Below are 14,740 nucleotides of genomic sequence, written 5' to 3' on the forward strand. Positions count from 1 at the left end.
GTATCTGAAAACGAGAGAAAAGCGGAGGCTTTAATCTCCATAACGAGACAGATTTTCATCCATATCCAAAGTCAAACCAAGAGGCGCAATCAGTGTTTGAGAGACGTGGCTGACTGCCTTACATACATGACTGGGTGTGAGCTAGGTATTTCGGCATGCCCACTGTCTGGCATGTTTCATGTGAGCTTAAGGTAGTGGGGTTCTACTAGGTACCATGGTCGCTATTTCTTGGCGAATCTGGAATGTGTTGGATAGTTGTTAGATGGGCCGAATGATGAGGCTTATTATGAAGGTAAGTACTGCAGGAAGCATGGAGATACCCAACAGCATAGCATAACTGTTCTGTGTAGGATGTATGTGTAAAATTCTGTCTAGTTATTTTCCTTTTATTTTGCGTGATTTGCTTTGTAGGAGTTGTTATTTTTGTGAGCATTGTAATACAACATTATATGGTATATCTTTGCACTGTTGGATGTATGTGCAGTGTTATGCAAGACGTAGTGTTTTTTGTCTTTTAGTGGTTAATACTGTGGTGAGTGCAGTGATATACAATATGGAAATTATCAGCAGTACGTGAGATGTATGTGTGGTTCTGTCTAATGTGTTCTGTTGGATGTTTTATGTGTCGTGTTCCTTAGAGGTGAGTGTTGTGGTGCCATGGTGATGCAGGCTACATGTCATGTCTGTCCTGTTTTGAATGTGCAATTAAAATGTTATCAAATGTGCTCTATTAGCTTATATGATAAAACTAGTGCAAAGAGTGAGGATTACATTACATACAGTACATATGCAGGTCAGATAGTGGTAATTATGACACATCAAAGCAGCGAAGGAAAACACGCAATACATTCTGAGAAGATATGGAAAATTATTCTGATCCCAGATATAATTTTCGGCCAGCAAAAGAGTTGCTCTATTGCCCGGGTAACTCGTAAAATCGACCTAAGTGTAATATATAGGGAAAGGTGCCCCTTACATTGTTCCAATTGCCAAAATATTAGGTGGTTTCATTAAAGTCAATTCACCAAACTCCCAGAGGTAGCGGAATTATCATACACCATCTTTCCTTCACTTTCACTCCCATACACGTGCTTACACATACACACACCCTCTCTCGACACCCTCTCTCGCACATAAAAACACACTTACCCACAAGCACCACACAACATACCTTTAAAAGTATGTTTTACGTAACTCAGCTGCCAGTGAGGATCATATTCCCGCTAACTGTACTCCATTCTTTACTACACTGATAAAATGTTATTCACTATCAGTGTAATAAAACACTGACAGAAAACAAACCGGAGCCCCATCGAAGTCCATAAGGGCGAGCTACCCTGTCTTTCTAAATCTGATTTTGCCATCTCAGAGGCCAGGGGTCGCAATGGCAGTGCCAGGTGTCGCAAGAGCAAGGCAAGGGTCCCAGCTGCGACCCCTAAATGATATCCATGGGTGGGTTACCTAGAATATGCTCACTAGGAACATGTACATTACTAAGAAATTGCCTATCACTCATTTGTCATTCAGGGAGACACTAGATTAATTTAAGCAGGGTAGCAAACAGCACCTTTTTTCAATAAGTTTGCTCACGTAAATACACACCACGCCCCAAATTGGAATCATATGAGAACAGAGGCAAATCCACTCCCAATGTAGCGCATGCAAGGACAGCCCAGGTGCACTTGTTAGTGTTTACACGTCAATGGCATATTTGATGTAGCACTAGAGACAGTACAAGGTATTATTCCAATCCAAGGCTTTCTGGAGCTAGCCTTATTTTATACATTACTTGTCTTCAGAAAGTTTGTCATGCTCAGCTGAAAGCAGAAGTGGTCCACTGAAAAGACGTTTTTGTGCTAATACCACCAAGCAGTGGCGTAGCGTGGGTTGTCAGCACCCGGGGCAAGGCAAGTAATTTGCGCCCCCTAACACGGGGCAAGGCAAGTAATTTGCGCCCCCTAACCCGTGGATTTTAGCACTCGAGTCTCTTCCAAGATGTTGCGCTCGGTGCGGCCGGCCCCCCCCTGCACCCCCCACGCTACGCCACTGCCACCAAGTCCAAAGTCATGGCCATCTCTTGGTAGCATAAAATAAGGATGCAGAGTCGGGAGATTAACTTTAAGTCTCGATTAAAGTGCAAGGTAAAATGCCTACTGTTAGAAAACCTTCTGGAAAAAGTTGTTGCTATTGGCCAGGTGTTTTTCAACAGCTGTACAAAAAACATGGAAAGAATATATGGAATTAATATACAAATTAATATACAAAGCTCTTCAAAAATATGCCATGAAAAGACTGATCAGTGACAAATTACTTGCTGACAGTGCATGACAGGGACATGCTGGTAGGACATATGCCAAACCCTAGGTCCAAACTAACAGGAGAACTGAAACAATTGATGTTACTAATGTTGCCTATAGAGAGAAACAAAAGGGCCCATCTAACGTATCTTTTCAACTCTGAAAACAAGGGAAGAACCTCCAGACATAAGAACAAATGAATGTTGTCACTTGTTGGGGGAAGAGAACATTTGGGGTCGACAGGCAGCTTTAGAGAGGAGCTGCCCTGATCTCCCATCCTACATCATCTTTCTGATCTACACCTGTGTTCCTGTCCTTGGGAGGTGCTGCCATATGCTTCAGAAGCGCCCCCCCCGGATCTGTTTTTGCAGCTTGAAACATTCCTGGGACTTTGTGGGCTGATTTGGCATCCTGTGTGGCAGCCTGGAGTGGCAGTGTGCAGACCATACTTGCAGAATAAGGCCTGAGGTGCACTCAGCTGCAGAGAAACAAACTGAGAGCACGTCAAGTGAGGACTGCTCCCAGTGAGTCTGGAAGCAGTGCCCCGCTGTTATGATGTAATCACACGGCCACAGACGTCTACATCCCCAATATTTGGTGTCTCCCCGTCTGATCTTGAAGGCGCCAGGGAAGACGCATGCAGAGCACCATGGCGAATGCAGATAGCGGCAGCCAATGGACAATCTGACGGACAGTTCACTGCCATGGGTGCTGCGAGCGACTGACCGGCGGCTGGCAGAGGTGGTCTGACGGTAATCAGAGCTTCCAGCGCCAACGTCCAGGTCAAGATAAGCTCAATATCTATGGATGTAAATCTGCTGCGTGTCCACCTGTATAAAGTGGCAGAGAGATCGCTGGAGACAGAACAGCATGTTCCAAAATTCTTGGAGAAAGTGAAGGCCCTCCAGTCCATAGTTGCCACCCTGACAACCCAAACACAGCGGATTGAGATGCAAGCAGAAAAAGCAGAGAGTTGCTCTCGGAATGGTAACCTACTGTTTGTGCGGATTCCAGAGGGAGCGGGGGGGACCACCCCAGAACTCTTTCTATAACAGTGGCTCTGTAAGACACTCCCAGGTGCTGCATTGTCGACGGTCTTCATGGTGGAGTGTGTGCATAGGGTCTTTACACCGCTACTGCCGACTGGAGTGGGGGGGGGACTGGGAGGGGGGGTCAATGAAAACTGTAATGACCAAAACCCTCAATTATAGAGACAGAGAAAAATACTAGAGATGATTCATCAGCAAAGGGATCCTTCCTTTGATGATCATGTCACATGAATCTTTCTGGACTATACCCAAAATGTACAACAAATGTGAAAAATATATGGGGGAGTCAAACATAAGCTAAGAGCTATCAGGATGAAATATATGGGGGTCAGTCTCATTTCTTTATGAACCTGGAAAAAGCATGGGTCTGGCTGGATATCTGGGGGGACAGCAGGATCCCGGTGCCTGATGTGAGGGCGACCCTTGGCTGGTCATTTGGCTTTCATCAGAGGGGTGCAGTGGGGAGACAGTGCAGCAGCCGCAGAAGGGAGATACGCTTGAACTCCAGTGTAGTGGTCAGACAGGATGGCACACTCGATGTGGAATGGCAACAACTTGAGAAAGAGAAAGCAAGAGCAATGGTTCGGAGGTGATAGAGGATACACCCAACCTGTCTTGCCAGTAACTCCTGGGGCGACATGGAGGCGCCAAGTTCGGAGTCTGAAAGGGAGACCTGGTGAAGACCCAGGAGCCATAGAAAAGATAACAGAACTGCAAATGTTACAGCTTTATTGTGGTGAACTGCTAGTTCACCCGTGCAGGTGATACAGTGTGGTTACTGATGTACGCCCTGGGGGCCTTGCAGTACTGCTTTCAGATGACATCAGACTGTACAGCAGTAGGCATATTAGAACATTGGAATGCTGGGGGCTCCACTGACAACAATGGAGTGCTGCGGGCTTTTACAGGCCGGTAAAAGCCCGCAGCGCCAACATTCCCATGTTGGCTTTGTTCACAGCAGCAGCTGTGAACAAAGCCTCACGGAGCCCGAGGGGATTTTAATCCCCTCGGCTCCGTGATTTTTTTTTTTTTTAATAGAACATTCTGCCCTGTGTGGCAGAATGTTCTAATAGCCTTAGAACCCGCTGTAGCGGGCTCTACCGGCTATTAAAGTCCCTCTCCCTTGTTAAATGCCCTCGCCTTCGGCTCGGGCATTTAACGCGGGGAGCGGGCCTTTAATAGCTGGTAGAGCCCGCTACGGCGGGTTCTAAGGCTATAGTGGCATACAATACAGGGTGATCGATGCCCTTGTTGCCACTTCCCCTCCTTTCTTTATTTTCTTTCTTCTGGGGTTAGAAGATTTTCACTTGGACAATACCTGTTAGGTCCTTTAAAAAAAGGCCGTGTACTGTTTTGCCAACTGTAATTGTATGTAAACTTGTAATTTTATTACTGCACACGTCCTGGATGCCAGCTTAGACTCAATTCAGTAGGCCTGTTTTGGTTATGATGTCTCGCCAATGCTGAAGGATATAGCCCTTATTTGTTCTTTGGGCAATGCTATGTCACATACCATAGGGGTGATCTGTTTATTATGAAAAGTTATGACAAAGCAAGTAGGCAAGCCTTACTTATTAGGAAAAGTATGTGTTGAAAGCGATAGGTTTTCAGGGGTGGATTGCAGTTGCACTTTGTTAAAGCCTATACGAAGGCATTTTATTATATAGAATCTCACAGATTACCATAATAAGCAAGAGATTTGGCATTGGTGATCCACGTGAATAAACCATAACATTATACAATTTTCCACTACGATTATCCTTATTAGGCCCTCTTAGGATATAATTTATACTATTTAGGCAACTGTGATTTTGTGCATATCTGCAAATTTGTGATGTACATGTGATGGCTACCTTGTGGGAATGCTTATGCTCAGTACAGTAGGTTTGAGTTAGTTAAGTTGACAAGCCTACACACTGATTGATTCCCTGGGAAAAGTTATTTCATATCTTTTACTTTTAAAAGTTCTCACAAAGGAAGTAGGTCTGAGTTATTTATTATGAAACAAACATGTTAAAGCCAATAGGCCTTTAAGGGTTGAATGTTGTTGCACAGTTTTAAAGCCTGCAACAGTTATTTTGTTACATGAAATCTCACAGATTACCATTGCAGAAAAGGACTTTAGTGTTGACTACCTGCTCTTAGAAGACCTATGGGTATACGATTTGCACTGTAATAATGTTTGCTAGAATGTCTTTGGAAGGACTGACAGGCCATGTTGTCTGCCAGCATTTTATAATTTAAACACATTTAAAACTCATTATATAAATATATATACACACACACCCACACACAGACACACACACAAACACAGATACATAGGTGGGATTTGGTCCAGACGTCTTCTGCCACTGACATGTATGAGTGTCAATTACACTGACTTTCCTCCTTTTGCCCATAACAGAATGGGGCAATGGGTCAGTGTACTTCAGCCACCGGCTGTTCGGTCCTTTGATTCACAGCAATTTTCTTACCACATTTGCACATTAGTCTGAAAATGTGTGTGCTACTTTGCTAGTGCAGGTGCACTGGAACTTTAGTTTTCCATTTGCTCCACTAATTTCTGCTTTTATTGCTTTCCTTCTTTTTGGTTCCATTTTTGGAGCATACTATAGATCTCCAGACAGTACTAAAGGATCGCTTGACTGCTGCTCATTTCATCTGCAGTGCGCCGCATCCTGCTTCTCACTGCCTGTAAACCAGGAGATCATCATGGAAAAGTATTTTCCATGTCATGCTGGAATTTTAAAACACTTTCTACAATATCATTACAAGACGACCCTCTGCTACTCTGTTTAATTGTATTTGTTATTAGTAGCGTATGTCTGTCCCATTTAGGTGGCAGCACATTTATTTTTTTTACTTTTGTTCTTTTAGCATATCTTGCATATGTTGTGGAGTTTGTTGACTGTATTACTATGGCTGTGTAAGAGAATGGATGCAGGAACGAGTTGGCGAGGGATGAATAAATACAGGAAAGCAAGGGAGAGTGACAGGGTGCATGTATGATGACTTTTTTGAGTGTTTGAACCCATCAATGACTGAAGAGGGACTAATGTATAAGCCAGACTTACTGGCATTGCCACTGTCTTTTTTAATGTCTACCTAAGTTGTGCATGCAAATAGCAACCATATTCAATCTCCACAAAGACAAATCCATAAGGTTAACCATGATCTATTAATTATGTATGACTATTGCTCTTTTAATGTGTAAAACTGTTCTGGCATGATAATTCTATGTGATGGAAAGCAGTAAATGAAATCTAACCTGATCTAGTCTTCTGCATAACCCTCTAGAAATCTTTGAAACTTCCATGAGGTCCACAAAGAGACTATGGACACCAACTGGCACTGAATGGCGATACTAATGAGTGAAGCTTTGCTCCACTGGAGTAGTTACCTAGCTCGCCATATTTTAACTCCTGGAAACTAATATGTTCTGGGAGATGTTATGAAGTCCTGCTTCCATTCAACCAACTGGACAGACACATATAGTACCAACGTATTACAACAGAAAAGCGAAGACCTCAATGCATTATGTCGTGATGACATGGTGCTAAGTTGTGACCATACTTGCCAATAAACTAGAATTCCCACAACAGTCCGTTCAACACACATTATTCAATGGGAATATGCAGAGAGACAGCCAAATTACCTTTCTTGTAGGGATTATCAAAGACAGCTACTAATAATTTGTGTTAACAGATAGCTTAAAAACAGGGTTACATTAATTTTAAAGCGGACTATGAAAATCTGAGAAAGCGAGCTGTCCTACTGATGGAATCCTCCAGTAAGGGAGTAAGTCGGAGTGTCTCGTGAATTTTATTTGATACTTAATGTGATGACTTGGGATTTACTGTGGCTTTTTTGGGAATGCGTATAATGTTGTACAAGGTTCACTTCTAGTGCAAGTTGTACTGGTTTTAGCGAGTTAAAGACATTGAGTGAAAACGATTAATGGAATTGCAGGGGGTTTAAGAATTGGCACAATTGGTCTGCACATCCAACACAAATGCACAAGCCACACTGCGGAAATTAATGCAACTACTGTGCTACTCCAAAGAGGCGTTGTTAAGTGAGTCATGCTTGCGACCAAAGTACACCTTAGGATGTACCAAGGATTAGTTTAATAAAAAAATAAATTTGAAACACTGTGGAAAGCAGTAATGATTTAGTGAAGACTTTTAGTAATTGCAGTGAAAAAAACACTTAAAATATTTCAACTCTGCAGCTCAATGTCGACATGCAATGCATGCAGAACAGGATAAAATGTAATTAGGTTATCAGACATGCAAAGTGGGCTTGAAAGTGTATTACGCAGGTGGCATGAGGGAGATATGACTGCACAGGAAGAGGTGGCCACTTACAGTTGTTCTAGAGAGGCAAGTCCCTTAAATGCTTGCCTGTCAATTGATTGGATTTCATTCTTGTACAAATAGCTGAAACAAAACAATTAGCATTATTAGTACACACACAGGATCACAATTAGGTGTAACAAAGTATTACTTTGACAGATAAAGGAAATTTTAGGCCACTTGAAAACATACCTTGATCACATACAAAGTACGCAAACAACTTCCTTTTGTTAAGGTGACAAACTAATTACATCTTCAACATTAATTAATATTTATTTTGAATCTGCCTGCCTCTAAACAATAACCTGCTCTGCGCTTTGGAAGACTGTTCTACTGCAGATGCCCCCACAGAATAAATAATGACAGAAGGAAAAAGAGACTTCAGGTAAATAATATAAGAAAATACTATACATGCTCCATACTTGCAAAATCTTTGGGGACCATTTATTTAAACAAATTGTTTGAAGATATAAAACAAAGTTTCAAAAATAGTGATCAAAAGGTTAGTTCTCCTATGGTCTGGTTAGTTGCGAAGAAACAATTTTACAGTAATAAATGTTAAGAAACGTGAAGCTACCACAGACAACTGTGGCAGAGTTAGTTAACATTATTTTTTTTTGTAATTTCATATGGGGCTCAAAATATTCTTAACGCACTATCTAAAATGATAAATATAAATGAAGAAGTTATTAGAGGAGACTGTAAACAGTTGACCGAAGGGTGGGTGGGGTGGAGGGGGCATGCGGGGTTGGGGGGGTGTTAAATTCGAGGTACAATGTTAGCAGCAACTGATTGATTTTCAATCCTGCACCAGGCAAATGCTGAAAAGAAGAGAAAAGGTGCCAAATTACAAAGTGGCAATCTCACGAAGTGCATGCCATATGTAAGTAAGTAGTGCCAGTCGCAGTGTAGAACAGCGCCTTAATTGTTACAGTAACACAATATGATGGGTGAAAAATAACATGGGAACAATACAAGAATATGCAACACACTGCCAGCTTGCAGAAACAACTTCTTTTGTTGGAAAGGTGTATTTGTGGTATTACTGAATTGGGTAGAAAGCTGGGTTTTGAGGAAAAAAACGAACAAAGATCACTAACATTTCTGTTTTTGCGCTATATATACGGAAATGGCATCATAGGAATTAATGCAGTGAAGAAAATGATACTGGAACACCACCTACACCTTTTACAAGTACCATTTATAATTATTTGGATCATAAATATCCTTTAACACTTAATGAGAAGCAAGTTGGATTAAATATGCAGACAGTGGCAATCTCAAGGGAGCAAGTTTTTAATGATGTGTGGTGCGCGAATTGCAACAATGTACACTATCGTAAACTAACAGAAATAAATAAACCTGGCTACTGCTCCTTGGAAATCTCCGTTAACATATCGGACACAACAGATTTAGAACAGTAGAAATTCACAGTCAGGTGTTTGAAGTTATACCGAAAATTGCACTGACATTTGAGCAGAACCAAACTGAGAAGCCAACTCTCATTCAGAAGAAGAGGGCATGTTTTCGACTTAGTCATAATAAAATAAAATCAGGATTGGTTGCATACCTGTATGTTGTATGGTTATGCCCTAAAAAATGTCATACACTACACTACTCTAGGTGAATTCATCTTAAACTAGTTATCTTAATAATAATTTTTTAAAAACGTACTTACCTTCAGTAACTATATTTCTGGTGGACACTTCATCTACCAGCATATTTTGCACCTCTTGAATCCTCCTCCAGAGTGGCCTAGAAAACTTTTCAGCATAGCTCTTCCCCAGTGATCAATGGTGCTGGCTCTTTTCACTGCTGAAAGTGACACTCCTGTGAAGTCCTTGACCCAAAAAGCGCCCGAGCATCATACCAACTTCAGTTTCCCATCCAGTTTTTCCACACCGCCAAAGCAACAGGGTGAGAATGACATTAGGTAAGAATATGTAGTGCAGAAAAAGAAATTTAGAACCCTATTATATTGACCAAAATTCATCAGCCAAATGTGTAGGTGAGAGTGATCAATGAGAAATCTGCAAAATACTGTTGCTGAAGGTAAGTATGAAGAAATCTAATAAGAAAACAGAGACTTTTACTTGGGAGACAGAAACAGTGTAAGGAGTTAAGAGTAAAAATGTTTTGAAACAGAATAATTACAAATTTGTGGAAGAAGATGAAAAAGTATAAGAGAAGTGCTGTTCTTAAGCAAAAGCAACATACTAAGAGTATACTTGAGAAAGCATTTGCTGTGAAGTGCATCATTCAAAAATGCAAAACATAGTAAGGAGAGTTTATTATGCAAAAACTCCAGCTTTATGTTTAGGAGACATGACTAGAGCTCTATTGCATGGTACTATAGCAGAGGCAGAGAATGCTGTTGAAGACATTCAGTTGTGTTTCTTTGATCCTGAAGAGAAGTGTAGAGAATATGAGGAGGTAGTGACTGGAGGTGCAGGGCAACAGAACACAGAGGTTACTATTGATAAATTTGCTCAAGAGATAGGCGGGTTCAATGCAGTATCTTCAGAGAAACCTACATATGTTTGTTCTTGTAGTTGCTGCATTCACTACAAAAAACAAACTCGTAATGTAGTTGCATTTTCTAAAACTGAGCAAGATAACAAAGATGGCTGGCAGGCATTTGGTGGTATTATTTGTCTAGGAACGCTTTGATTTAGCCACAAAGCAAACAATATGTAAGTATTTTTATGATAAACTAGAGGATAATAAACTGCCAGCTAGAGCAATACATAACAGTTTAGAATTGGTATCAATCAACAAATAAATGTTTATGAATCAATTCTAATAAAAACTGTCCATTCATTTCAAGCAATAGTTTGAATGGAACCGAAGACAGGGAAGCTAGCAGTAACAGAGCTACAGAAAGCACTTGAAGAAAGAGTTGTCTACTTCCCTTTAGATTTAAAAATAAATGTTGACACTGTGGGTGTTGAGAAGATGTAGATGAACCACTCATCATTCCAGTAAATGAAGTGCCCACCAAAAGAAAGAAAAAAAACCTGGCAAGAGTTAGTAAGTGTGACTAACGTAAAAAAAAGCCACATTATACTTATACATTATTGGAGATGTAACTCGCATTAATGATAAAGTATTATAGTGAAGTGGGCAAATAGAAAAAGTGAATAAACAAATGTCAGAAGGAATATATGAATACTACAGTATCCATCTGCTTCATTCCAAAGAAGCTGCTGTGGATGCCATTGATCTGTTACAAATGAAACAAGCTAAACGAGCTCCTATGAGCGTGTGGGAAAAAAGTGTAGAGGCTCTCTGTTTTCCACAGCTATTTCCCACAGAAGCAGGCAATACGATGACCAGCCTGTACAAATACCAGCAGCAGAATGCAGGTCAGCATCGCTATATTCTGAGGACCTTAGGTTTCGCCAGTGTATTCCCTATAAATTCCATCCGTTATTTGAAAGTGACTTGTCAGGACTGTCTTATGCTTTGAACCATACTCTAAAGACAGGAGTTAATCTGCAAAATCTTTCTGCAAGGGAGTTTGTTGACAAAATACAAGGTAAGGACCAATATCTGGAATGCAAATTAATTAATTTGACAGCATGTCAATGTGGAACCAACGAATGTCGGTATTGTTGTCATGGAGAACTTAAATGTCTACCCTAAAACGTAAGTACACCTACCTGGTTTGTAACACTTAGTTGCGCAGAGTAAGCATGGGATAATTTACTTGAGTTTCTAAGAGAAGATAACTCTAACATTAAGGATATTAATTTGAAGACAGCAGGAGAACTCTGCTGTTTGGATCCTGCTAATGTGTGTAAGTCTTATAATCACAAGTTTCAAGTGATGCTAGGTTTTATATGAAACAAAACAAACCCTCCTCTTGGTGAAGTTACAGATTTTTTTGGTCGTAAATAGTACCAGGCAAACGGTGCTCCTCATATACACATGCTGTTAGAGATAACGGATGCACCGAAATTTGTAACTGATGGTGATGACTGTGTACTATCTTTCATAGAACAGTGTTACATGAAGCATCTCAAATGAAAATGATGACAAAGGTTTAAGACAGCAAGTATGATGCTTCCAAACAGAAAGATGTGGCAAGTATTGGCAAGTATTGTCACTCAAGATACAGATGTAAAGTAAAGTTTTATACAAGGTGTCATTTTGGATTTCCAAGACCTATGCTTTCACAAAGGCAGATAAGTTCCTCTGAGTGTTGTGACAGGTTAGCTTGTACTCAAAGTCTAGAGTAATTGTTTGGGTTAGTCTAGGACTTGGCAACAAGCGAAACAGAGCCTTGAAGTCTTTTGCAGAAATTCCGTGCCTAGTAGAGTTTGACAGGGAGAGTACAGATATTGTAAAAACAAATATGTTGACTACCTACTATATAAGAAGCCCACACCTTGAAAATATGTACCTTTACGAAATTCTGCAACATTATAGGTACAGAAACAAAGTGACGGAAAACATTTGTTGAAGGGAAATATGCTGTAGTTGGCTGCGACATGCAAAAGGTAATTTAATAAACCATAGAAAACTTAGCTGTCAAAATGCTGAGGAAAACAAAAAAGTTTTGTTTTTACTTAGCACTTCTCCAGCTATTCAAGCCTTGCCGTTCGGAAACAGAGTTTCTTGGACAATATGACTGCTACAAGGACCCTTGTAATGCTATAAAAGACAGCAGTGAGTGTCCAATCTTTCCCAGCTACCTGAAAATGGTAAATGAAGAAACTTAACAAGAGCAAACAATTGCTACTGAGATAGCAAAGGATAGTTCACAAAGCAGCAGAGTTCAGGACCTCTTAGTGAAGATCCTCTTGGACAGCCAATAATCAAAAAATGAAGCAGCCTTAGCCATGAATGAGATGGAGACAGCAATGCAACAAGTAGGAGAAGAAAATGTTGACTTGGAACAGTTAGTTGCACAACCAAATGATGAGAAGAAAGACATATATATATATATATATATATATATATATATATATAGAGAGAGAGAGAGAGAGAGAGAGAGATAAAAGATAAAATAGAGCATGGATTGCCCCACAAAAAGAATCAATGTAAATGGCCAACATTGAAGCCAATTCTTCTGTATGTCAGTGGACAAGTTACACTGGGAAAAGCTTTTTAATCCAATTTCTAACAACTTACCTACAGAGGACTAGAGACTCCATTTTGTCATGTGTAGTACCAGCACCTACTGGATTATCTGCACACAACATTAAAGGAGTTACCTTGCATTGACTACTCATGCTACACGTGGAACACAATAATAAACTGGAATGCCAAAAGTTATATGGTGAAGTTTGTCATAACGCTTCTGGAGTTTTGAGGAAATTGAAACTTTTAATCATTGATGAGGGGAGTATGGTCTCTAACCTAATGCTTTCTTTTGTACATTTGAGAATGCAACAGATACTGAAGACACATCATGATGTACTCTTTGGAGGAAAGCATAAAACAGTTTTTGGAGATTAACTGTAACTTACCCCGTGAAAAGACTGCCTGTTTTTAGACACTTTTATATGAAGAAACTCAAAATTCTTTAGGCAGAAATGTAAATATTTGGTTGAATTTCAATACAAAGAACTAATTAGAAACATGTGTCAAGCATCTAATATGCAAAATGGAAATATTCTGAAGGATATTAGAAGAGGAGTACTGTCAAAAGAGGGAAATGTTGCTTGCAAACTCGACTTAAAAGGAACATATTTCCTTCAAAGAATTATGAAGCAAAAGCTAATGTTTGACTTTATTCAACAAGAAAAATCCATTGCGTATCTTATGACTGCTTTTTTAAGACTGCACCTCTTTTAATGAGCAATTGCTACAACTGGAGAAAGAACAAATATTGAATCTCACAGCAACTGATAAAATGGAACACCAAAGAGTGACAATACTGTTGACAGAAAAACTTCAATCAAAACTGGATTCTTTGGAGAAGGCTCTTTCCAGAACTGCAGGATTAGATAAGTGTTTACGTGTCTGTGAACACTGTAGGGTATTTTGCAGCATAATTTAAATGTTGAAAAAGGATTAGTTTATGGAGCTAAGGTAAAATAACTGATTGCATTTTGTATCCAAACAGAAATGAGGCTGAATACCTAACTGTTAAGTTTGATCAACTTGAAGGTGTAGAACAGATAGCAAGATCTGTTGTGCCTTTCTTGCTTGTAAAAGACTCATATGTCCGAAGGACATAGTTTCCAGTGTCTCTCAGGTATGATATAACAATCCATAAATCTCGACGTTTAAGAGTAGATGCAGCATTCATTAACATTGATAGTAGCGTTCTCAAAGAAGGTATGTCATATGTAGCATTGTCACAGATTATAAATTTGTCTGGTTTGCATCTCATAGAGTTGATGGCAACAAAGTAAATGCTGATTCAAGTTGTGTGAAAGAATACAATCGTTTGAGAACAGTGTATGCTCTTCATTTAGAACAATATCCAGTTTATGAGAAGCCTAAAATGTAGGCGAAATTAAAGGCTTCAAACAATAACAGTAACATTCCTCAGAAAAAAGTTCAAGAAAAAAGATTTGAAGAAAAAATAAAATTGTCCTGGTGAAATAGTTGGTTACCAGTTTTTAAACCCCTCTGGACTCAACTGCTATGTCAATGTAGTTCCTAATACTCTATTATCTTTACCTCATCTGGTTCACACAATTGAAGATAAAGATAGAAGATTGTGTTCTGCACTCGCTATCTTGTTACAACACTTGTGCAGTGATAGAACAAAAACATATTCTGCATCTTGTATTAGAGGTTGTGCATATCTATGTATTGGATCTGTACACTTCATTCAAAACACTGAAGAGGATTCTCAGGAATTCTTGATAGTTGTACTATGTATTTTAGAAGAAGAAATGGTACCTATTGATGACCTATTTGGACTTACTCATGGCAACATGACTGTAATTTGTTTTATTTTTCATCAAAAACAGAAACGGATTCAGAAAGACTGATCTACTTAACTCTACCAGACTGTATAACTATCAGTTTTTACAAATTGTTTAAAGATTCATCACAAAATAATACATGCACAAAATGT

At 39.7% G+C, this 14,740-nt stretch overlaps 1 protein-coding gene across 1 annotated transcript in view; it reads right to left on the reverse strand.

Moving 5' to 3' along the window:
• Nucleotides 1-14,740, reverse strand: part of PXDN (peroxidasin) — a 584,135-nt gene that overhangs the window by 364,330 nt on the left and 205,065 nt on the right. The window contains exon 4 of the mRNA XM_069235854.1: nt 7,714-7,785. Within this exon, the coding sequence (XP_069091955.1) occupies nt 7,714-7,785 (72 nt within the window). The remainder of the gene's footprint in view (nt 1-7,713; nt 7,786-14,740) is intronic.

Source organism: Pleurodeles waltl, chromosome 5 (assembly GCF_031143425.1).
Source record: "Pleurodeles waltl isolate 20211129_DDA chromosome 5, aPleWal1.hap1.20221129, whole genome shotgun sequence".
Lineage (NCBI taxonomy): Eukaryota > Metazoa > Chordata > Amphibia > Caudata > Salamandridae > Pleurodeles > Pleurodeles waltl.